The sequence below is a fragment of the Mus pahari genome, chromosome 1, assembly GCF_900095145.1.
Source record: "Mus pahari chromosome 1, PAHARI_EIJ_v1.1, whole genome shotgun sequence".
NCBI classification, from domain to species: Eukaryota; Metazoa; Chordata; class Mammalia; order Rodentia; family Muridae; genus Mus; species Mus pahari.
The window spans coordinates 18871784-18896252 of NC_034590.1; the positions used below are offsets into that span (position 1 = coordinate 18871784).

The following is a 24469-nucleotide window of genomic DNA, read 5'->3' on the forward strand; positions in this document are numbered from 1 at the left end:
AAAGCCCCAGAAGCGGGGCTGCTAGACCCTCAGATGCTACCAAGTCCCCCAGTTGTGGATCTATGGACCAGGGCTGGGCAGCCACTTCAGAATCATTTACGAACTCATAGCTGTACCCCTTATAGTCTTGGGTGCATGCAAGGAATGACTACGACCGACAAGGAGCACCCCTAACCCTGAGCCATAGCAAACATGGGCTCTTTTGGCCTCTCTGATCTTGACAGTCGCCTAGATGGCATCACCGCCGTCGCTGGCTTGCCCATCACTGTCCACCCTGGCTTTGGGTGGCAAGTCTTGAAAGATCACAGGTCCCCACCCCCATGCCAGAGCGCCTTAGATTGAGCTGTCCCTTCCCCACCCTGTGACCTCCCTCTCCCCAGTCCAGGAAGAACAGAGCACAACCGCTCCCTCTGTCCACAGACGCGCATCATGTTACCCGTTGGTCTTCTCTTCTCCACATCCTTTCATGTGGGTCCCAGGCCCATCTGGTCAGCTTCCTCGGCACTGAACTTAATACCTCAGGCTCAGCTGCCTGCACACAGTGGCACAGGTTGTGCACTGCACAGCATGAGTGGGTACCATTTACATCACAGTCTGGAGGAGGGCACCCCCTCAGACTGGGCACTGCACATCCTCAGAGACTCCACGTGGGAGCTCTGGTCCATGTGGGTATCTGCTAAGCGTGGAGCAGACTACAGCCCCGCTTGCCACTCTGGTCTGCTCACTCTCTAGTAGCCCCCAATACTCTCTTGATTCCTCTTGATTCTTCCTTAGCACACACTTAGAGAAGACTTTGGAGGGCTTTTTTTCTTCCATGTCCAGCCTTTCAGGTCCAGTCCACTGTCTGGACCTTGAGTACCAGCCCTGGACTTGACCATTGCCACTGTAAGGCCAGGGTCTGAGGCATGTGAGGTGGTAAGGGAATAGGGGAGGGGCTTGCTCTCACCCCGCCCTGATTCCAGGCCTTCTGCAGGGCAGCCTCGGCTTCAGCCAGGGTGTAGTCCGTCACAATCTTGCCATTGATGGCCATGATCTCATCCCCTTTCACAACGCCACCTTCAGGAAGAAGCAGATAGGTGTTCACCTGGACCGCTTGTGACCTGTGCCTGATTCAGGACTGCCTGTGACTCATTACTATGGGAGAGTGGAAGAGGCTGCATCCTGGGCTCAGAACGCTCTTGAGAAGCAAGAGCTCAGTTCCTCCAAGGTCCCTCCCACAGGTCCTCTCTAAGCTCTGCAGAGCCGTTAGACTACAGCGGAGTCCTTGGCATGCCCAATCTGCACCCTACAGCTAGACAGACCAGCATTTCTGATGCAGTTCAGAGAGCCTGAGCTGTCAAGGGCAGCTATACCTCTCTCATGCCCGCCACGCTCTCTCCATCAGAAACCAGTCCCTTTAATTCCTTCCCAGCTCCCTGTTCCCCTGCGCTCAGCATGTTTTCACAGTATGGCCACAGCTACTCAAATGTTTGTGGATGACCCCTCCGGCCATCCTCCCAGCTCCACGAAGGCGAGACTCTTCCCGGCTCCATGCTCACCCTGGCGCTTCTCATAGGACTTAACACAGTAGGGTCTCAATAGAAGAGTATTAAAGAGAACACTGTTGGAATGTGCCGCTGGGTAAGTGTCCTGGGATCTAGTGATGGTAAGAAGTCATCAAGTATAGACTGAAAAAGACCCTCATGGCAAGAAGACCAGGGAGTCTCAGAAGTGCCAATATGTACTATGGCTCTGTAAGCTGACAGATTATGTATGACTTCCTACACCTTTGCCCATCATGTCCCTCTATTTTTTTTTTTTTTTTTTTTTTTGAATCCTGGTTTTGATGTGCACCAAACTCTGGCTTGCAGGGAAATCAATCACTGGGAAGCCTTGAAAGTGTGAAGTCTATGGGAATGTGGTGTGTGTCAGCGAGGTTTGAATGTTCCTGGCAATGCCCTGGGATGTCTAAATCAGCATGGGTTCAGATCTCATATATACAGCAGATTTCCCTGTGCAGAGGGACTGAGGATAAGTGACTCAGTAAAGTCACAAAGGGACTCAGGGAGTAGCACGGGTCCTCTTTCATCTTTCCCTGACAGATGGGTGGGACGGGCAGCAAAGCATCCTTCAGGTGGCACAGAAACGGGGGTGGGAGAGGAGAGTGCGCAGTCACAGGAAGTTATGACTACTGCCTGGAGAAGCAGGAGCCTCCGTGAGCTGAGGGGGGCTCCAAGGGGGACTCAGAGGACTCGCTGAGGCCAGGGCCACGGTTGGCAGAGTAGAAAGTGCCCAGGGCAGCCAAGGTGCATCGCCTGCCTCCGTAACTGCTGAAGCGCAGGTGCCATTGACTAGGGGCCCTTCATTCCAGACTCCTGTCTCAGGCTTGTGTCCTCTACCCCTCCATCCTAAGCCCCTCTGGCTATGGGGCAGTCTTTTTCTAGCCTGAGGGGATGTGATCCCAGGATTTCCTGCTCTAGCCTAGGATGGAAGGGGACCCGGGCTCTACAAAGTACTCGCGGAGTGCAGAAGCCAGAGCTGGTGGCAGAGGCAGCAGTAACAGTGGAGTTCCAGACAGTGGGGTTTCAAAGGCTGTCGGGTGAGTGAGCTGACAGTGTGAAGCAAGAGACAGCCGGATCCTGACCCAGTAAATGGTAGGTTCTGGGTCTCCATTTATGTTTGAAGCAGGGTCTTGTGTAGCTGAGGTTGGCCTCAAACTCACCGTGTTGCCTTGAACATCTGCTCTTTGTGTTCCCAGTTCCTGCGGGCTGGGACTACAGACACAGGTCACGGATCCTGCTTGATACAGTGCTGGGGATGCAGCTCAGGCTGCTGAGCTGCATCCCCAGCCTCAGCATGGGGGAGGGGCAGCAGCGTATATGGGGAAGGGATGGGAGGTCTCTGGCCCTGTGGGAGGGGCCAGGCTGGGGAAGCACCTAGAGGTGCTGCCTGTACTGGGCACTAAACCAAATGACTGATCTGCCTGGATCCAAGTCCTGCCTGGATCCAAGTCCTGCCTGGCATCTGGTACTGGCTGGGGATCCAGTTTCTAAGCTGTAGAATGAGAACCACTATGGTATATACTATACTGATTACTAGGGACTCTAGAATACCGTGATATCCTTAGTCCTAGGGTTGTGGCCAGGCCCACAGACCGCCTGTTCTGTGAGGATGTTTCCTCTCCTGGGAAGTCCTCCTTCCCTTCCCAGGCTGCACCAGTCATCTTCGTAGGCTTCGCTGCATCTCGTACCCTGCCCACTTCCTGGTTTCTCATAGCTTCCATCCCACCAGCATTTCCCATTAATCCTTGGCTGAGAGTCCTATGATAAGGCTCTAGGCCCATTTTTGCCACTAGCCTGGGAGTCCCTAGAGGGCTGGATGGCATCTAGGCATGCCACCTCAGGTCCTGGCACCATGGCACAGCCTCAGGTAATGGCTAAAACTAGCGTGATGGTTTGCCGGACGGACCTGACATTCTTGAACAACTATGAAACCATCTGAAGCCAAGTGGATGTCTGCTCTCCTGGGCCATCTGGTACAGCCACCACACCATCCCCCAAACAGGCAAAACCCGTCCATACTCACCGTGCCTCTCCGCAGCCCCCCCTTCATAAACAGCAGAGACGACCACCTTGCCCACGGGGGAGTCCACTCCGCCCTCCAGAGCCAAGTCTAAAGACCCCTCCTGGGTGGAGGAAAGCAGGTCTCAGGCAGCCACACGGACAGCAGCCTGCAGAGCACTAGGAAGTCTGACAGAGCTAGTGTGGAGAAGGCATGAGACCACGCCGTACAGAGGCCATGAGAGAGTCATGGGAGAAGGAAGATCCGGGTTGAGTCTTTCTCCCCCACACGGAGCAGCATCCCCAGGGGAGCCAGGAGAGGAACAGGAACCTGCTAGGTCACCTAGGAGTAGACTAATCAGGGAACCAGGATGGCAGGGCAGAGAGAGTTGCTGACCAGCCTCTGCCCCGTGTCCAGGTACCTTCTTGATTCGCAGAAGCCGGACATCCTTCCCTGCGATCTGTTCCGGCGAGAACTAGAAACACAAAGCCAAAATGGGAACAACTGTGAGCTGAAAGGTGAGAGCGTGTCTGGCCTCGACGATGGACCCATCGCACACGGGCACCACACACACGCGCGCGCACATACACACACACACACACACACGCACACGCACACGCACGCGCACGCGCACACATACACACACACACACACATACACATACACGCACAGGCACGCACACACAGACACACAGACACACGCACACACACATGCAGGCACACACACACACATGTGCATGCGTGCGCGCGCACGTGCGCGCGCACACACACACACACACACACACACAGAACACACACCATGTTCTCACTGCCCACCCACCCTGGGTGGGAGAGTTCCCTCTTACCATGGAGTAGGGGTCAAAGCCTTCTTCGTATTTTCGGAAATCCTGGAAGCAAAGAAAGGGTCTTAGGATGGTGAGAAGCGGCCACGGAGGAACACTGCATATGAAGCTCAGGCAGGCAGGGCAGAGGGCAAGCGAGACAGATTCCAGGGACCAGAAGTGAGCAGGGGGTAGGGAGTAGCTGTGGTCTGGATGGGGGCAGAGGGAGGAGGTTGGCAGCCATAGCGATGGAGTGAGGGGGCGGGGCAAGCGAAAAGCTGCAGGAAGTACTTGGAGGAGCCGGTTCCTGTCCCTGCTCTGCTCAGTGGGTGGCCACTGTGGCTCCAGGGATACCACTGGGGTCTGTATGCCTAGGCGCTGGTCCTTGTCTCACAAAAGGACTCGTTCTGCTGGCCCAAGCTGGCCTTCTAGGTCGCCACTGGAGGCTGTGACCAGGCTACAAGGGTGAATCCATGGCTCTCCACTCAGTACACTGACCTCATGGAGGGGAGCTTCTTGGCACGGAGAGCACAGCCACTACGTGACTGAGAAAGGCAAGTGTCAGAGTGGACCAAGGGAAGAAGACGGTGGGGGTAAGAGTAGGAGAGGGGTCTGGCCGATCTAAGAGCTATGGAGCCTCCCTCTCCAAGGGAGATGGGAAGGACAGAAAGCTCTGGGGCCCGTGCTCAGTGGGGTTGCTGGGGCGAAGTGGGCCAGGACTTGGAAGCAACATGGTGAGAAGAAGCGGGCAAATCCAGGGCAAGTGGTCCAGGGGTCACATGCACAGTGAGCCAAACTAGGGCGCCCACAGGCCTCAGAAGCCAGGGTGCTGAATTAAGCCACAGCCAGTCCCCACTGGAAAGATGGCCACACAGTTCCCTAGGCTGCACCAAGTCTCCTCTGAGGTCTGCAGGCAGCAATGTGAGCGGGCCAGAGATCCTGCCCCTGCCCAGACTGCAGCTATGAGACACTGGGCGTGATGAGGGCAGCAGAAAGGCCCCTGGATTTCTGCTTGCACCCCTTCTCCCTAGGTTTTGATCTTCCAGGCTGACCCCCCACGACGCCTGGGATCTGTCTGGCGGTCAGTCTGTGCATGTCAATCAACACACAGAACAAGGGACACAGCACATCTAAGCACCAGAGAGGTTACTAGGCAGAATCTGGGACCCGTGTCCTTGCCACTAAGAGAGGCCTATCTATCTATCCCCGGTGTTCCTTTTGGTCGGGACCTGAATACTGTTCTCAGGGATGGCTGGGTGGCAAGTCTTCCGAAAAATCTGAGACTTCTGAAGCATTCAGACTGGTTTGCCTTAAGAGAGCCACACCCTCTGTTCCACAGATGGAGAAACTAAAGCTGGAGAGGTGACATTAATCTCTAAGGTCATGAGTCGGGGGAGGAGGCCAAGGGTTTCACTGGATGCTTGAAGCCTTATAATCCCTGACTTATTGTCCTTTTGCTTTGAGAGTTGTTGGTGTCTTCAGCTTTGGGTCCCTCGGGGCCTTCTGGGCAAGGATTGTGCTTTGAGAGGCAGGTGATGCTCATGAGCAGGTAGCAGAGCCAGTGCCCTGGATCTAAATCCAGGGTCTGACACAGCAGGGGTGCTCCATGGCTCCTGTGACAGCCCCACTTCTCTGGCACAGGGAAGGGAAGACAATAGAGCCTCCCCACCCCCACTGCTGTGAACTTAAGACCCTTGATGAATTTAGAAATGGGGAGTGCCCGGCACACCTTCTGTCTTCTGTCCATCCTGGGTCCTGGGCTGTCGGGCGGATTCTTTTACAGACGCTCCGCCTATGCCTCCTACCCACACTATTTCCTGCCTATCCCGGCTTGTGAGTGGAGGCATTGGAGAGCCTGCTGGCCAGGCTGCCTTTGATGGGGGGAGGGGGCTCTTTCAATGGGGATGAAACTGTCAATCCAATAGTTAGCTCTGGATAGAGGCTAACTCTACCCTAGGGTGCAGGGTAGCTGAATGGTCGGCTATCTGCCTAACCTAACTCAGATGCCAGCAGGGGCTCCCAGATCCCAGTGAAGCCCAGAAAGGTGGAGAAGCCGAGCTGCCATCTCCCGAGGCTAAGAAAGGCTGTGTGGTCTGTTTGGAGCAAGCATAGCCTAAGAAGCAAGTTGGTATCCAGCCTCTCTCCCCTTCTCTCCAAGGATGGAGTCAGGGCTAATAATCTTAGCCTAGAGAGTTCCCTCTGATCTACTTCCTCTTTGGACCACCAGAGGGTAGGGGCAGGGGACCCTGCTGGTGGCTTTCTCTGTCAGTGTTTAAGTTGGGGGACACAGCGCTGGCCTGAGGCTTCCCTGCAGATGGTCCTTGGGCTACCTTGAAACTGCCAGGACCTAGAGTGGAGGAGGAGGAGGAGGAGGAGGAGGAGGAGGAGGAGGAGGAGTCAGACACAGAGTGAGATGGGTGGGGTAGAACCAGCTACACAGGACTACCAGACACACGACTACCAAGGGTCTCATTTTACTTGTCTGAATGCTGTCTGATACACCACCATCCTCTTCAGCATCTCCTGCGGCTGCCAGGAATAAAAAGACAGTTCCCCACCGGATGTTAAAAAATAGGTATCGTCTGCCCCCTGGCGCCAGGCTCTGGGGCTGCCAGCCTGAGGCTACTGTGTCCCTCCCCAGATAGGCTGATGTTAGGGGACCACTCCAGGCCTCCCACCTCGCAGTTGCTATGAAGCTGCACAGACACCATGTACCGTGAACCAGAGAGCAGAAGTAGACTCAGCAGGCTGGCCCAGGGCATGACCTTTGCCCTTTGGGGGAGCCGACGGGACAGCAGCTAAAGCTCAAAATAAGCACCGGAGTGCCCTGCCCTGACATTTGGGTAGGGTTTCCTGGAAGGGCATAAAAGTTCTGCCATGACTGTGCGTTCACGGTGTGAGGCCAGCCAGAGATCGGAGCCCCGCGGGGTGCCTGTGAGCCCCAGCTTCCTTCGCTGTGGGGACTGGAGTGAGCAAACCTTTCCTCTCCCCACCGCATTTGGTTCTAGTGAGGGCTGAGAAGTGAAATGGGGTGTGTGGATGAACATAAAGGCTAAAGGCAACCACGGGCATCATTCTTCAGGTGCCACTGACTCTGTGACCTGGAACTCACAGAGTAGGCTAGGCTGGCCAGCCAGTGAGCCCCAAGGACCTGCCTGTCTCCTCTGAACAGGGATTATATCACTATGCCCAACCTTTTTAAAAAAAAGATGTGGATCCCGGGGCTGAACTCAAGTGCTCACGCTCACACAGTGACCACTGTGCCAGCTCAGCCACCTCCCCAGGCTCAACACTGCCATCTTTAGACGGAGCTTCAGGCTGTGTGTGTTTAACGAAAGAACTAGAATTGTACGGGGTCCATACCCACTGCAAATCGTGTGGATTCATCCCTTGACCAATAAGAAGGTGACAAGATGACCCCGGATCTGACTGTGTCACATCTCACTTCCCTTCCAGAGGTGTCAGAAACCAGGTAACATGACCCTGGTCTGCTGCTCTAGAAGCACCCCGGAGGGACCCAAGGGGCTTACCAAGACCTCGGACTTCACAGCAGGCCTGTAGACGAAGTTGTGTTCTTGGTGGACCATGACAGGTTTGGAGATGGTGGACACGCCAGGGCCTCGTGGAGGCTGTGGGCTTGGGCAGAATGTCTACCGGGGGGTTAGTTTAGGAGAGACCCATGTGACGTTACAGGGGATGTGGCCAGGGATACATGGTACATTTACAAACATGCAAGTCATCCCCATGCACATGAACCAGCCTGATTCATCTGCCCAGACAGAGGAGGCCTGGAGTAGGCTCATCACACAAAGGGAACTCTACTGCCTCAGTGTGGCCGAGTGGCTCTAGGGAATCAAACAGTTGAGTCAGAGGACACACTTTCAAGGCTCCCTCACATTGGCCCTCCAATATCCCCTTCCTTAAAGGACCATTTCCCCTGGATATATTCAAGGCCCTGAAGTGTGACACAAGGCAACTCTGATTCCCAGTGTCTGGGCACAGTCTCCAGAATCCCTGGGGTGAGGACACATCAGAGACCAGACTATTCGGGGACTGACAGCACTTGTCTTCTTTGCTCTAACGCTTGGTCACCTGCTAAAGCATCTCTCCTCAGGGCACAGCCCTGTCCCCAAACCCTTTGACTGGTTCCTAGAGACTGTCAACACTGCTGTCCTGACTCCCAATGCCCTTCATGAGATTCTTCATTCTCCCACTGTCTCCGTCCCAGACCCCTCACAGTGCCCAATGTCAGCCTCTAAGACATCAGGTTCTACTGCTCTAACGCCATTGCTCCTCCACTTAGCCAGTCCAGGCTGTGGCTCGGAAATGACTGCCTTCCTCACGTTTTCCTCCCCAGGACCTCAGACTTCTCAGCTGGTCTGTAGAACCAAGGTGGGTTCCTGGTGGACCATGACAGGTTTGGACGCGCCAGGGCCTCGTGGAGGCTGTGGACTTGGACAAAAATGTCTACAGGGGTTAGTTTAAGACTGATGAATCGGGGTGGCTCACACTGACCCCAGACTAGACCCTCCCACTAGACTGTCTTGGGTAAAGACTGTGGCTGTCTAATGTTAGGTCTCAGTGCCTAACATTATGGTAAGTATTGACTGACTAAACAAATAACTCAACAGTAGGGTTGGCATGGCCTGCAGTGCCTGGCAGATATGGTTCTGGAACCTTCCTCAGGCAGGTACTGGGTGGCAGGCTCACAGTACCTGTTTCTATTACCTGAGGCAAGCTATACAGGCATGTCACCTGCGTTTCCTGCTGTACTCACTGAGAACTTACAAGGGGCACACCGGCAGAGGGCTGGGCAAGATGGATGGGATGAAGGATGAAGGCCAGCCTGATGAGGCAGCTTTGAGTCAAGGACAGTCCCAGGTTTTTTGAGATATTCGTGGTGGTCCAGTCCTTTAAGGGACTTTATGTGGGGACTTTAATGTTTCTTTTTTCTGAACAGGAGCGAACTGTGGCATTCATCATCCCTTGCAGAGTTCAAGAGAGTGGAGCCTGTCTCGAGTCTTGACTCAGAATTTGCTGAGATGATCCTTCCCTCCCCACATTCATAGTTTTGTTCTAATTTACTTGGACTAGGGACACTTAAAGAGCAGCCATTATCATCCAGCGAGCACTGCGCATGCACCTGCAACTCTTAAGTCTTAACTCAGAGTGCATTCGCTCAGGGTGGAGCTGTAGCTCAGTTGGGACAGTGCCTTCCTAGCACGCACAGACCCTAGGCATTTTGAGTGCCACATAACACAGGCAGGTGGCATGTGCCTGTAAGTCCAGCACGTGGGAGGAGGAAGCGGGTATAGCAGGGGCTTAAGGCCATCTTTGGCTACATAATGAGTTCAAGGCCAGCCTGGGCAATATCAGATCCTGTTTATTTTTATGGTTATTTTGTGGGAGTTTTTGTTTTATTTGGTATCTTACTCTGTAGCCCATACTGTTCTGAAATGATTGTGTAGGTCAGGTTGTGCTCACATTCAGTGATCCTCCTGCCTCAGCCCTTGGAGTGCTGAGAGGACAGATTACACGCTGCCCACCTCCACCTTCACGCATTAACTTGTCTGCTTCTCACAATAGATAGGTACCATTGCATTCCTATGCAGTGAGACCAGGGTGTCCAGGCTCACAGAGATGGAGTAACAGGTACTCGAAGCCATTTAGCCAGGGAACGGCAGAATACGATCCATAAGCCAAGGTCTGACTTTTTACTGTCTCCTCTGCCATCGCTAGGTTTCTTGCTGCTCTGGTGCCCTTCCTCCGCTCCTGACGTACTGTACCCCTCAAGGCTCAGCTCGAAGCCCCAGCAAGGCAGAGGTATCCTCAGCTGGAGCACAGAGGCTGCACTAGCGTAGAGAAGACCCACATATCTATAGATGCTTTCCCTTCAAAAGTTAAACCCCTGGAAAGTTCAGGTGTGCCAGCCTCACGGAAACTTCTTCAGCTCTGCTCCTTCTACCAAGACTTGCAAGGCCTGAGCCTGGTGTCTGATCTCTGAATCAGATGTGTTAGGGAAAAGCTACTGCCCGTCTTCTGGGTTCGCTTACAGAGAAGGATGGGTCCCTCTGTGCCAGGCTAACACAATCTCTTAAACCTGATGTCTGGTTGAGCTCTGGGGAGATGTTCCCAGAGTGAGGAGACATCTCTCTCCCGAGCTGAGCTCTAGGAATCAAGTCCCCCACCAGCAGTCCATAGGATTCCAGTCCCCCTGTAATCCTCCAGCCGGGACTGTCAGCCGGTCCGCAGCAGGCACCTGGCATCTCCTTGATGCCCTTGAATGATCTAATCTACTAAATACACGCTCCCTTTGGGATACTGAGTGGGAGGCCGATGAAAGCCACTGGGGAGGTGCTGCCAACACTGTGCAGCCCCTCGCCCTCAGCCCCTCACCCTCAGTGGGCCAGAGCCTCCTCAGTTGAGTCGGGCCTGGCCACTGGCTACTAGGCTCAACGTCTTGCATGGGTGCTCAGGGACCGACTCTTCCAAAGCAGTCTTTGAATAAAGATCAATTGATGGGAAATAGATCTTTCTGAAAATACTGCTGCTCAATCTGTCAACATCCAAGAAAAACCTCCCTTGTCTTTTAATAGTTGAGAACTTCTAAGAAGTCTCTCATCTTCAGGGTTTCTTTCTTGGGTCCCTGCCAGACATGTCTGACGATTACACACCAAGCCGGTGCTGCCAGCTTGTGCTGTGGGAAAGGCACTGGAGTGTCCTAAGACTACCCTTTATTTTCAGAGCTAGGGACGCCCCAGCTTTCCCCCATGCACCCCTTCTCAGTTGAACCAGGGGCTCACTTCCTACACATGAGGACTTCTCTGTCCCTATGAAGACACGGCTGGCTATTTCACACAACCAGAGAGCACTACCCTGCAGGCCACCGGCCTTCTCTAGCTCAGGGGCTAACATCATCGGAGGCTGCTGACATGGACCTGACATACTGTTGCTCATTTCATGGTCACAGCAATTCACCATGTGAACACAGGACTTCAAAAGCAGCAGAAGTCACACGCATGCAGGACAAGGTACACGCATGCAGGACAGCACATCACACCTGGGAAACGGGGCAAGACGCTGTCCCCTCCCATCTCCGCTCACCGGGGGTGGTGGAGGGCACGGGAAACAGCATCTACCCACACCCCACTTCGTTTGCAAGCACAGCATGCAGAATAAGATGGTACCTTTGGGGCGGGTGGGAAGTTCCGCTCGGTGGGGGGGGAGCTGGAGGGCTTCCCACTGTGGGTGTTTGCCTCCCAGTCATCTGCTGGATGGCCTGGGTCCCCCGTGCGGAAGGGATGGTTGCCCAGGGCCTCTTCCAGTGCCGAGGGCAGTGGGCGGGTGGGAGTGAGGTCTTGGGTGGGAATGGACGGAGGGGGAGGAATGGGGATTGGGGGTGGAGTGCGTTGCACCCATGGTGAGGATGAGCTGCTCATGTGACCTGATGAGGGAAGCACAGGGGGCGCGGGGACCTTGGAAGGTGGGTTGACGGGTGGAGGGTGGGGCATCACAGGCAGTGCTGAGGGAGTCTTGGGGGGATAGTAGAACATGTCCAGGGGGATGTCATCCAAGTCAGTGGTGTGGAGGTGGATCCCACCAGCGAATCGTCTCAAGGGTGGGGCCAGAGGAGACACAGAAGGTGGGGGAGGTGGGGGCCCTGTGGTCATCTGGGGGTGAAGAAGTTCTGTCATTATTAACTCCACAGCAAAGCAACAGAAATGTTCTGCTCTTTTTCTTTTGCTGCTAGATCCCCATCACTCAAACCAGAACCATGGGCACTGCTACCCAGCTGCCCAGCTTAGCCAGCAGGGCTGGGAGGGAGTAGTCTAAACACAAGAGGTTTGAGCTATGCCATCTGGGCATGGTCAGACCATTTACCCTCTGAAGCAGGACACGTTTGAGATGTAAGGGGACCCTTGGTAACTACAGCAGGGCACAACAGGCCCCGTGGGGGACTGTCTCAGGACAGAAGGGACTTGTAGTCACCCAATAGATAAGTTCATCCATACAGACTCATCTCCCTTTCTCATGACAGGAGGTGACAGCAGCTGTCAGGGCTGGGCTGTAGACAGTGAAATGTCCACCAGTGTGGCTGGTGATGATCACCAATGGCCACCATGCCTCCCACTGTCCCCAGAGAGTATTGTTCTGAAGGTGACTGTCAGGAGGGTCCACGCGAAGAGAAATTTCTGTTACCTCAGTAATCTCATTCTCGGCAGAGGAAATCTGCTCGAGGCGCGTCTGACAGAGCCTCTCCACCCAATACTGAGTTTTTTCCGATTCCTCAAGGTCTTCCCGCTCAGTCTCAGACACCTGGGACCCAGGACCCGTGTCAAAAGGAGGCAACAAAGGGGCACACTGAGTCACATGGGCAGCCACACACAGAGGCACTGCTCTAGCCCCTCCCCCACCAAATACTGGTTGGCGTGACAACACACAGAAAAAGAACCAGGCTACTTCCACCTGGACCTTGGATCGGAAGTTCGGAGGTAGAGGCTGGGGTGTGGGCATGACCAGAAAACCTGCAGGGTTCACACATTGCCTGGCAATGCTGGCCCCCAGGATTCGCATCACCCCGAGGCTCTTGGGGTTCTTCCCTAGCCTCTTCAGCCCCCCTGTGGGTTTAACTTTGCTCTTATTTCCCCACAGGGCTGTCCTGTCCTTAGAAATGCAAGTTCAACCTTATTCTTCATTTTGAAGTTAATCTATTCGCGGTGCCAGACCTAATAGGCTTTGCATTTCCCAGGGCTTCTCTGGTTTTATAATCTAATCAGCCTGGCACTGTGTGAGTCATGTGCATGTGCGTATGGCAGAAAAGCAGAAAGGGATATTGCCTGCAGGTAGGAAATTCAGGCCAACAATCTCACCCAAGACACAGAAACTGCTGGTGCTGGGAGGTCACTATTGACATGGTTAGTCTTAGATATATCCTCAGGTTATAGAAGTCCAGCCTCGGACACACCGTGTTGATGGGAGCAGCCTCAGACTCTAAGCCTCATCTGCTGGAGATAGTTTCAGACTTGACATCTACACTGAAAGGGTAGACCATACACCAAGAGCCAAGCCAGCTTGGTGAGACTTGGTAGCGAGAGCACCCTGAATGGGGCAGGAGACTGGAATGCTAAACAAACTTTCAAGAGAGGCGGAGGGGTTAGTTAACCTCAGATAGACTGTGAGCCAGAAGACCAGCTCCATTGCCAAACCTAAGATGGAAGAGCCTTGCCACAGAGTTATACCTTAGTTGGGTAGAGTAAAGGGGGCAGATTCACTGATTCATGTATCAGTGACTAATCTGGGACCCAGTCGGGGCAGGGAGGCTAGCCTCAGACCCAGCCCCTAAACCAGGAGACTAGTGTTAGTCTAAACATGCACTTCAGCTAGAGTTGGCCTCATACGATCCTGGCTAGCAGGGCAGCCTCACTCTCTGGACTCCATCAGGCCCTAGTGAGCTGTGTCCCGGGACAGTGCACACACCTCCTGGGCCAGCCGGTTGATCTTCAGCTGCTTCTCCTTCTCCAGCATCTCTTCCTTCTCTTTGTAGAGCTTTTGTTCAAACTCGAGCTCCTTCTTGTTCTTCCTCAGGTCCTGCAGGCTGTCGTACTTGGCTTTCTTCTTCTCTTTTGCTTTCTGGGCAGATGGAGCATTGTGCGTGCGGTAAGGGTGATTAGGTGGCATTGGCACGAGCAAGGGACAGCAAACGGGGCATGCAGCTCTCAGACAAGACAAGGCTGCCTGCCGAAGTGAGCCCCACTCCTAGCTCTGTCCTACCACAGTGGGCGTCAGACTCAGGCTGAGGTCAGACAGGCCATGGATGCGCATTGGAGAGTGGGAGACATACTCCCTCGTCAGCCAGAACTGGCTTACTGGCTCACTGACTAGCTGTGTGACCTTTTGGCTAAGTTCTATAACCTATCTAGGCCTGGACTCCCCACATCTCTAAAGTGGGAGAAACAGCTGATCCAGGTTTCCAGTTAGTGCCTATGAAACACCATCTATGAAAGGACTTTGGAGATCTCTAAGTTCTTTCTAATAAAAGGCATCGCATTTACTTCCTAGGACCTGGGTGCTTGCCTTCCTTGGCAGCAAAGGGGGAAGATGGCTCCTGTTCAGATGCCAGAGATGCATCCTGGGAGATTCCAGAAAGCCTGAGTGAGCTGGTTAACCTGATGTGCAGAGGTCATCTGTCATGGTCTATATGTGGGGTCTTAAGCCAGGCACACTAGATGCTCTACACTTCATCACTTAGAGAGTCCAGAGCCAGGGTTCCCTCTAAACTGGGGAATTATATGAAGATTCTGGAACTGGGAGATGCAGGGTCAGGCTAAAGTCAAAGGTTAGAGAGGTGAAGTCCCTTCCACAAAGTCAGACATCTAGGAAGTGATGCAGGCTCAGACCCATGTCCTCCAGGCCCCAGGTTTCCACTGAGCTCAGGTAATCAGGGGAGAAAGGAATACCACAGGTGGGAGATCACTCCCATCACACAGCAGGGAGCACAGAGCCAGCCCTTAGAAGAGGATGCAGAGAAAGTCAACGTTCAGGGTGAGTTCTGGAGTAATTGCATCTCTGCCTAACAAGGTTTCCTGCTTGGCTGCTCTGAATCGGCTTAGAGCCCAAGGCCTGGGGTGAGGAATTGAACTTCCCAGCAATGGATGCAAACCTTTCATGTCAACCTAGGGTAGTCAGTGTCTACAGACCTTTGGTGCACCCATCTCGACCCAACTGAAGACAACCTTACCTCCAATAATGGCCCATATGCCTTGGAAATGCTAGCCTCTGGCACCCATGTCTAGAGTGGCCCACAGCATCTCAAGGAGGAGATTCTCCTTGCTTCAATTCTGCTCAGTTCATGGCCTACCCTGCTCACCAGGCCCCTAGCTCAGCTCAGAGTCAAATGCCCACACCATGCTGTAGGTTCCGATGCCAATCCTCAAGAAGAAGCAGAAAGGCTCTACTCAGTGGCAGCCAGCTTGAATAAGGTCATGCCGCCCTCAGGGGCCACAGTGATAAGAATGGCCATTCTATTGATTAGAAAACAAAACCAAACCTACAATGATTTCACAGCCAGAGTGGGCTCCTGAGAAGGGCAGTGACAGCTCCTGTGTCACCCTCAGTAAGGGTATCTGTTGACAGATGGAGATGGGTAAAATGCCACAGTTGCCAGTGAGCAACTGTATCCCCTGTACAGACAACTTAGCTGCCCATGACTTGCCTTCCCTGCCAGGCTAGGTGCTCCTGTACATCTGGCTAAGCATGCTACCACGCCCAAGTTTTTATGTGGATTCTGGGATCCGAACTCAGGTCCTTACACTTGGGAGGCAAGTGCTTTACCTACTGAACCATCTCCTCAGCCTCAGCTCACTCAAGTAGTTCTTGTGAAGGATCCTGGACTGAATCGTGAGTTCTCCATAGACCGGGGTTCCATGAATTGGTGGCATTGAACTGAGAATGCTTATTTCCAGCACAGGGCTAGGAGGCATGAAATCTCCCCTTTCGTGTAAAGGGTTTGACCACTGATGCTGCTCACGGCTATGGCTACTCCTTTGTATTCCTTAGCTCCAGCTACCGAGAAACACACCATGCTCAGCGGCTCTGGTCAGGGTGATGATGGGTTTTCAGAGCTGGCGTGAGGGATGAGCTTGTGCTGTCTTATCGATCGTCAGTTCTATTCATAGGTTTCCATCGAGGCTGTGAGGAGAAATTCTATCAATCGACCAACAACTGTTCTCCTTGGGAAGTGAGAGCAGAAACCAAAATACCAGCTGTTTCTACCATGACAATGAAACCAACAATGAGGACTTTAGCCTGACCCCGCCACTAAGAACAACTTCCAAGGAATGGGCTTTGTGTGTGTGTGGAACATTCCAGCTCATTTGCATTTCCATAGTTATTTATGTCTGGAGAACACATGCCCTATCTGTTTTTACTAATTATTTTTCCAGTAAAATCTCTGTGTGTGTGCGTGTGTGTGTGTGCATACATGTGATATATAAATATATGGAATATGTTGTTTTCTTTAGCCAAGGTTTAATAGAGACTATAATGGGAAGAATTAACAGTCTAAGTCCACGAGATGCCCCCCCAGAGTCCAGCCTCAGCCTGTAGCCTGCAGCTAAGATAGCCACAAACATAGCCCAATACAAAACCATAAACTTACTTAAAACAATATATTATTTTTGAGAGGCTTTGTAACTCAATGGGAACTTTGTAGATGTCAGTGCCATGTCACAATGTCAAAAGGTTGGACATGACTTCAAGCCATGGGCTCAGCCTGAGGCACAGAGGCCACAGTCCTAGGAGACCACACACTCTCTGAGATCATAACAGGGTAAGAAGGGGTCCTGCAGGAGCTGTAGCCTAAGCCTGCTCACTGCTGTGGACTGCTGCGACCCCAGGTCAAAACACACATGTGTGTCAGGAATACCACTGCTACTGTGTAAGGGGGTGTGGTGGGCGGTACCCCAAGCTCATGCTGCCGCCACAGCCCTGCTTCCAAGGGCCCTTGCTAGAAAGAGCTGAGCTGGGTCAAGTGATGTCATAAATTAGTTCACTCAGATTTATGGCAGCAGCCTAATTTCTAAATACCAAGCCATCTTGAATGTCTAACATGCAGCACAGATATTAACCGTGGCATTTTCATAATCAAATACTGATGAAATTTAGTAAGACAAAAGATGAGTATTTTATGGGGCCTGGAGATAGTATAATGAGATTTAGAGAGAAAATTAAAGGTCTCGGAGAATGGAAAGATACATAATCTTAGCCCTGGGCAGAGATAGGTCTAGGCTATAGATGGCATTAATATGGCTGCATTCCCAGACCGGGGTGCCAAATTCCACACAAGCTACATCTGGCAGGGTTGTCATGAACTGCTTTATGTCACCCACCCTGCTGTTTTACCCCACCTATCCCAGGCTTCCGGTGATGGCTCTGGTCCTGCTTGGCATAGCAAGTCTGAAGTTGCTTGCTCCCGACCAAGGCCATCAGAACCACCCAGGGCTTAGGCAAGTCTCATGCTAAGAACGCTTGCTCCCCTCTCCTGACACCTCTATCATGGCACCCCTGCCAGACATCAGAAGACAGGGATCAAAGGGTCAACTTTGAAAGTGGAGGCGAAAAAAAATGGACAGAAAGGATCAGAGCTCACATCCAACTCGGCAGCACACAGGGCTTTGCTCAGGCCTGTCCTACCTTGCGGATGGTTGGGAATTTGCCATCGTAGCGGTAAAACCACCCAAAAGCTACAAGGACAGAACGACAAATGATGAGACACAGTATCCACAGGCAACAGTTGGGGGTTGTGTTCCCAAGGAATGTGCAGCGTTGTAAAACCCAATACCAAGATCATGCTCTTTGGCCCGCTTTCCCCTCACCTGATGATGGATCTGGGGCAAAGCCGGCTAGACACCACCTGTGTACCGCCCTGATTCCCAGGGTCAAGGTCACCATCCATGATCTCCCCCAGAACACTGGCTTCTGAAGTTCGTGCCAGAAAACCAGCAAGATTGTCGTTGTGAAAAGACATGCTTTTCCAAATCACAGAAGCGGCCAAGAACACAAAGGCCCATGGAAAGAAAGAAAAGCTCTTCCTAAGCTGATGCCTGCTTTCTACATCTAAGAAATGGCTTCAAACAAAAGGCAGCTTGGGCCTCTGCCTGTAACCACTGCCAGAAAGGGCCGAAGTATCTAACAGCACAGACCACAGCCCCTCTTCTAACACCAAAGAAAGGCAGTTGTGATAACAGCAAGCACAAGATAAGCTTCTAGAAAGCAAATCCCCAGCCCAGGGCAGATAAACAAGTCATAGTCCCCTTGCCCAGGCAATAGCACAGTGAGGCAACACCCCAGCCCTGAGCCCTCAAGGCTAGAGTTGATAGCCCATGCTTGGCTGTCTGTGCTGTTGAGCTCAGACTTACAGCAGGCACACCAGTTTAGTGGGAAGGGGCTAGAGAGTCAGTACTATGGTAGAGGCCAGAGCCTAGGTAGGGTGGGAAACTTGGGTGGGTAGTATTTAAATATTTGAGCCAGTGGTTCCTCCGTATTGGCACATGCCCAATAAATTTTCAGCCTAGCCATGAATCTTGTCCCTAAAGTTTAGTTCTCAGTGCATGGGCCAAGCCTGGAGCATCGTCACAGACCCCAGGGGTTTCCACCATGGCCCAGCTCTTTCAAGCCGGCTCTCCACTATATCCGAAGGAGTTGGGCAGAGCAAGCAGGGCAGCCAAGCCAGGGAGCAAAGCAAGGGTGCCAACCTGCTGTCTCTGCTCCTCCGTGCTTCCATCCAAGCGGTCTGCAGGCTCCACTCCCTGATCATCTACCCAGGGGAAAAGAAGGGCAAGCCAATGAAGCAAGGGGCTTCAGAAAAGGAGCTCTCTAGGTGTCTGGGAACCCGTGACTAGTTGTCTCGAGGACGATGTGGGGTCAGGGGCAGCAGCAGGGCTCAAGAGCTTCCAGCTAGGTCTCCTTGCTCTGGTGTGCACACACAGTGGCTTTGAACCTCAGTAGCTTTAACTCTTCTGTCTGTAAAATGGGCTAACAGTAGGGTCCCCCGATCTGACATCAGCCTGAGAACTGTTTTGCAGGAAATAGGGTTGAAAGTTGGGGGTGCAGGGAGAAGACTGGCAATCTCTGAGAATTATCTACTTCTGGAGGAGAAGGGCTTTTCGTGGGAGAACGGATCTTCTTCTCACTCCCCTAGGGGCTCTGCATCCTCTAGGGGGTTATCTGAGCTATGTGGGCAGCAGCCCAAGGAGGTGACATAGACAGGGCTTGTGCTGTTAGGATAACAGGAGTCTCAACATCGTGTGGAAAAACCAGATATATCCAGTTATTTACAACCTGGTTCCTGGCCTCCCTGGGACACCGGCAGGAAGTCCAGAAGCCTGCTTGTTAACTGTTTTGATATTTCATGTCTCCTCTCTCAGGCTGGGCGTTCAGTTGCTTTGCTGTCAGCTCCAATCACATTGACTAGACAAAGGCACACGGATGCTTAGGGGAGAGGACACAAAGAATTGCTCGGCTTGGAAAAAACCATCTTCCCGTGAAGTTTCAAGTCATGGGTCTGTTGGATGGGCAATAATAACTGAGGGTATCCTTGAGGGAGAAGGGACAGTGATGTCTCATTAAAGCCCCTCCTCATCTTCTAGCTAAGGGGAGGAGTCCTTCATGAAAAATACCCTCTCTTCCCTCACACCCTGCTGTTAAGCTAAGGAAGGGTCTTTTAGGCACCTCTGGGATGGTATGTCCTAGCTCTGAGGGCTGGGCAGTGTTGCGTGTGGCTGACCAGCCATGGCTGGTCGGCTGAGGTAGCTGTCATAGCCCCATGGGGACCCGGTTTGGGAGAACTGCCGATGCTGTCTCTATACTTATGCTGCTTCCTGTCCTAAGATCTGGATGCTCCAGGCTCTTCTCTCATTGCTCAAAATGGTAGAGCCCATTTCTCACAGGCATGGAAGCCTGAGTCAGGTCTAACTTGTTGGCTCTAGGTTGAAGGGAGGTCACGGAGGAGCTGTCTGGAGGTGTTTCTGCTGGCTCTGCAGCCGTCCTTTACCTCTGGGGCTTTCTGTGGAGGGGGCAGGTGAGAAACAGAATGGAGCTACCCAGAGGCCTGGCTGCATTTGTGGACCAGCCCTGAATACTGTCATCTATAAATACTGCCAACTTGGTGAGATCTAGAAGCACCTGGGAGGCAAAGTGCTGGGTGTGCCTGTTCTAGATTAGGTTGACTGAGGTGGGAAGTCCTGTTCTCATGTGGGAGGATTCCATGGTCTGGGTACCAGACAGAATAAAAGGAGCATGTGTACGAGTGTGTGTGTGTGTGTGTGTGTGTGTGTGTGTGTGTGTTTCTTGACTATGGCCATGATGTAACCAGCAACCTCATACTGTGAGTCAAAGCAAACTTCTTCCTTAACTTGTTTTGGTCACAGCAACAGGAGAAGGAGCAGACACAAGGCTAACACCTGTGTGTGAAGACAGCGGGCTGCCACAGCCAGCCCAGGTGGGTGGAGGACTTAGTAATCAATTGAGCTTGGGTTCTGCCTCGGGATAGCCTAGCCCAGTAAAGGGAACACTCTTGTCCTTTTATTCAGGAAAATTAAAAAGCATTAAATAAATACCTAGGCTAGTGAAAGGACTTTTATTTTCTACAATCCCTGAGTCTGTGCAGCTGAGACCCAGTTTCTAGACGAGTACTACACTCACTCAGATTACCTTTGTGAGAAGCAATTAAAATCGATTTCTCTCCTTCTGAAGCTCCCATTTCACTCACAAGAGAAACTAGCTCCTGTCTAAAATACGAATTACTCTCTGGAAATTTGTCTCAGGCTACATCCTCGGCAAATACAGACTAGCGTGGGGGGGAGGCTGGTGAGAGAGTGCTTTGTTGTCCCTGAGAGATGAGACCTGTGCCCTGCTGCCAGGAAGGAACACACGAGGGGGAGAGTGAAATGGAAGAATCTAGAAGTCGTGCACGGCTGTTTGGTTGTTGGCAAAGGGGCTTCCCTATAAGGCACAGGTGGGAATTTGGAGTTGGGTGAGTTAGCGAGACCCCCATCGCAATGTGGAACCTTGGTTCTGGGGTCCAGGAATATTCCCACCTGGAGGTTCCCATAGTCTAGGTCAGAGCACAAGAAGAAGCTGCCCGTGTCAATTATAATTAGAAAGAGACAGGGCACGGGAGTGAAGACCCAGCCAGGCACGAGGGACTTGTGATGGCCACAGGCTACACTGTTTGGAGCCGCTCTCCTCCACCACCTCCTGGTGGGTGGGGCTGGGAGCAGGTGGGTGGGGAGCTTCTGATGGTGGCCTGAGCTGAAGCTGGAGGAAGAACATGTGACTGCTGAAGTGGAGATGGGAAGGACAGGGGGAGCTTAGGCCCAGCATGGCACAACCCCCAGGCTCCAGTGGGTACATGGCGGGCGGGTCTCACGCTCCTTCCTCTGCCTCCATTGTCAAAGTAACAGTGGCAGGACAGCTGCCCACGGGCAGGAAGGTAGGTGATGGGGCACTTTGACCAGCTCCTCCCTAGCTGCCTGTCATCCTTGGATCACCAGAGATCTACTCTTTCTCCATGTTGGTTTCAACCCAGCCCAAGTACAGAACCAGGCCAGCTTCATTCACCACGACATCCACCAAGCTCCGGTAGTCATCCTATAAACCAATTCCACATCCACCAAGCTCTCTGTCCCCTCTGCAGCATCTCTGTCATTCGGTACAGTGAGGGAGCTGGTGCATGAACCAGTCAAGGAGGGAGAGTAGACTCTCCTACCAGGGGGCTTTAGCTGAGGCTCGCTCACTCACACTGCCTCTCCTGCAGGAAACGCGGCCTGGACAGCCCTGGGAGAGTCGCCTGGGAAGGTGCCGACGTGCGGAGGAAGAGTGTATTTCTATCTAGCGCCCTTAACCTCAGGCCCTGGAAGGGCCCCATCCCCGACAGGTCATACATACACTTGGGCTTGCGAAGGGGCGCCGGGTGCACCTCTGCGGTGATGGTCTTAGGCAGAATGAGCTGCTCCTTTGAACCCCAGTCTTCTTCCCACTGCTTCTTAAACTTCTCTTCCTCCTCCGAGATCCTGAAATGAGACCCACCCCACACACACCTGTGATTGGTGGCAGAACCTTCAGGGGCTCACCTCTTGCTGCCAGAGAACCTCCCTTCCTAAGGGGTCCTCATGGCTCTAGCTGTGAAAGAGGACCACCACTGCAGTGGAGTGTCGAAGCTGAGTGTGCACACAGCCTCAGCCATACGCCCTGGTCGCACCGAGACAAAGGGCTTGCTTAGAATTACAGATGGGTGGTGAGAAGAGAGGATCTCAGCACTGCCAGCTGGGTCTGCAGGTGGCTTGCCACACTCCCAGGAGCATGCTTAGGTCCAGTGCTAAGAGCAGGCTGAACCCTGTACTGAGTGAGCGATGTTCTACCTTCTACGGAACAAAAGCTTCAGGCTGTGCCTTGCCCTGAGCGAGGAGTCCATTATGCAAAGCAACATTTGTCTCTGTTTCAAGTAAAAATGCAGAGGTGGGATGGCTAATGGCAATGTGTTTGTGCTTGTAGACACGACCACGTGTCCAGGGTCATCGTGGTAGCTCCTCCTAAGAGTAAAGAGGTACTACCCATAAACCTACCAAAGTAGGCTGGGAATATATGGGTATGTGGGTGTATAGAGTGAGCCCTGAAACTCACCTAGCACACTAGAATAGTGAAGGGAGCAACACCCCAACCTGAACCCCATAAAGAGAAGGACACGTGACATTGTAATGGTGACAGTTCCATTCCTTGGTCATCTGACCATCCAGTGTATGTCAAATGACTGACGCGCATCGAGGGACTGACAGCCAGACAATTTCCACCTGTCCCTAGGGCTTCTGCTCATCCATCACCATGAGGCATGTAATATGCTGTGTGGGTGTAATAATAGTAACTATGGTCAGGAGAAAAGAGGGAGATTGGAACTATTGGGTGGATTTGAGCCAATGACGTCAATGCAGTTTGTGGATTTCGTGTGATTCTATATGTCGTGGAATGACAGATGTGTCTGTTTCTGACTACACATGCTCTGCACACGCAGGCCATGGGCACTGGGGCTGGACCCTACACACTCACTGCTCCATCTCCTTCCGGTATCTCTCATTCTCCTCGGCGGCCTTCTGAGCGATTTCCTTCCTCCTCCTGAAACACAGATAGAGGTTTGCCAGCGTGAGTCTCTGCTCAGAGAGCTAACTCTCTGTGTGCCTGACTCCTGATCTGAGAGACATTTTCAATGTTCTCTGCCATCCATCTTCCAGAGATGCTGGAACTGTGGGTGTGGTTCTGTGAAGTCTAGGCCCCATGATCCTGGGTAATTTCATCTGACACTGCTGGGCGGGGATCCTGTGCCACAGGGGCAGGCGGCAAGGGCACCTGAGGACCAGCTCCTGTGTGAAGGTAAAGCTCACCAGGCTAATTCTCTGACGGAGGAGATGGCGTGGCCTTCTCTTCCCTTTTCCAAACACTTGGTAAGCACCCAGAATGTGTCAGGATTGGTAGGCCGACGGTGGTTTTGATGTATGAGTTGCTTATCCAGTTGGTTTTCTCAGTTTGCTATTTCAAACACGCAGGGGTGGGACTTATCACCACAGTTAGGGGACCCCAGGGTGACTGCCAGGTCCCTGAACCAGACTGCTTCCTCCCAGCCTGGCCTCCTAGGATTCTGGACATAGGCAGCTTCAACTTATCAAGACTCAACCTTCTCGCCTATTTAATGGGTTGATGCTCTCTGCCTCCCAGGGATAGCCTGGGAGCTAAACTAGCAACATAAAATCCCGACTACAATGAGACACAATAGGCAGGGCTCACTGTGGCCGGCAGGAGCCCCTCTGGTATAGGACTGGTGTCTGAAAGCCAAGACTCTTTAGCAAGGAGCCAGGCTGTCTAAGGAACTGAATGGACACCTAGTCTAGCACTGAGAGCGCAACCGAAGGAATCCAAGTGGGCCAGGCCAGGCAGGCAGAAGGCAGTTGTGTCGGGTCTGGGATGTAGGTCCCCAGCCGGCCACTCACTGGCGCTCCATCTCCTGCTGCTCCTGGAGGATCTTGTTGGACTCCATGGCCAGCCGCTTCTGCATGAGGAGTTCCTGCCGTTGCAGCTCACGCTGCCGTGCCTCCTCCAGCCGTTCCCGGTCCGTCATGAACAGCTCCCGGCCCTGTCGGGGGTGGGAAAGGAAGCTCAGGCCCTGGGGAATATGGGCATCCTCTGCTACAGAGTTGGTCAGGGGTCCTGGGGGGGGTCCCATCGCTGCATTCTGGACTTACGGCTCCAGCAACGATGGAGATGGTCAGGCTGCGGCTGCTCTTCAGGACATTCACAGCCTGTGGAGGGAGGCAGGGACAGGTCAGTTGGGACCTGTCACTTAGATTGGAGCAGTGCAGGCCGAGAGCATAAGGGTCTCAGCCATTATGGCACTGGCTGGAAGAAGTGCGGGGAGAGGAGATGCAGCCGGGGAGGACATTGCATCTCACCTCCTTGTGGTCCAGGTTGGTGAAGTCTATGCCGTTCACTTCCACAATCTGGTCTCCTGTCTGGGGGAGAAAGAGAAATGGGTCAATGTGTGTGTGTGTGTGTGTGTGTGTGTGT

At 53.0% G+C, this 24469-nt stretch overlaps 1 protein-coding gene across 2 annotated transcripts in view; it reads right to left on the minus strand.

Moving 5' to 3' along the window:
* The window catches only part of Ush1c (USH1 protein network component harmonin), a 43391-nt gene that overhangs the window by 1872 nt on the left and 17050 nt on the right, over window positions 1-24469 (minus strand). The window contains exons 10-24 of one of the 2 annotated variants that reach the window (XM_021198586.2): window positions 24355-24414; window positions 24148-24204; window positions 23896-24038; window positions 22961-23026; window positions 21806-21930; window positions 17552-17601; window positions 13838-13990; window positions 12560-12676; window positions 11548-12030; window positions 7891-8010; window positions 6839-6889; window positions 4385-4426; window positions 3962-4015; window positions 3565-3664; window positions 947-1056 (exon numbers count right to left, since the gene is read on the minus strand). In XM_021198586.2, coding sequence (XP_021054245.1) covers window positions 947-1056; window positions 3565-3664; window positions 3962-4015; window positions 4385-4426; window positions 6839-6889; window positions 7891-8010; window positions 11548-12030; window positions 12560-12676; window positions 13838-13990; window positions 17552-17601; window positions 21806-21930; window positions 22961-23026; window positions 23896-24038; window positions 24148-24204; window positions 24355-24414 — 1731 coding nt within the window. Of the gene's footprint in view, window positions 1-946; window positions 1057-3564; window positions 3665-3961; window positions 4016-4384; window positions 4427-6838; window positions 6890-7890; window positions 8011-11547; window positions 12031-12559; window positions 12677-13837; window positions 13991-17551; window positions 17602-18612; window positions 18675-21805; window positions 21931-22960; window positions 23027-23895; window positions 24039-24147; window positions 24205-24354; window positions 24415-24469 lie in introns of both variants that reach the window. The other variant, XM_021198598.2, reaches the window with a different exon arrangement.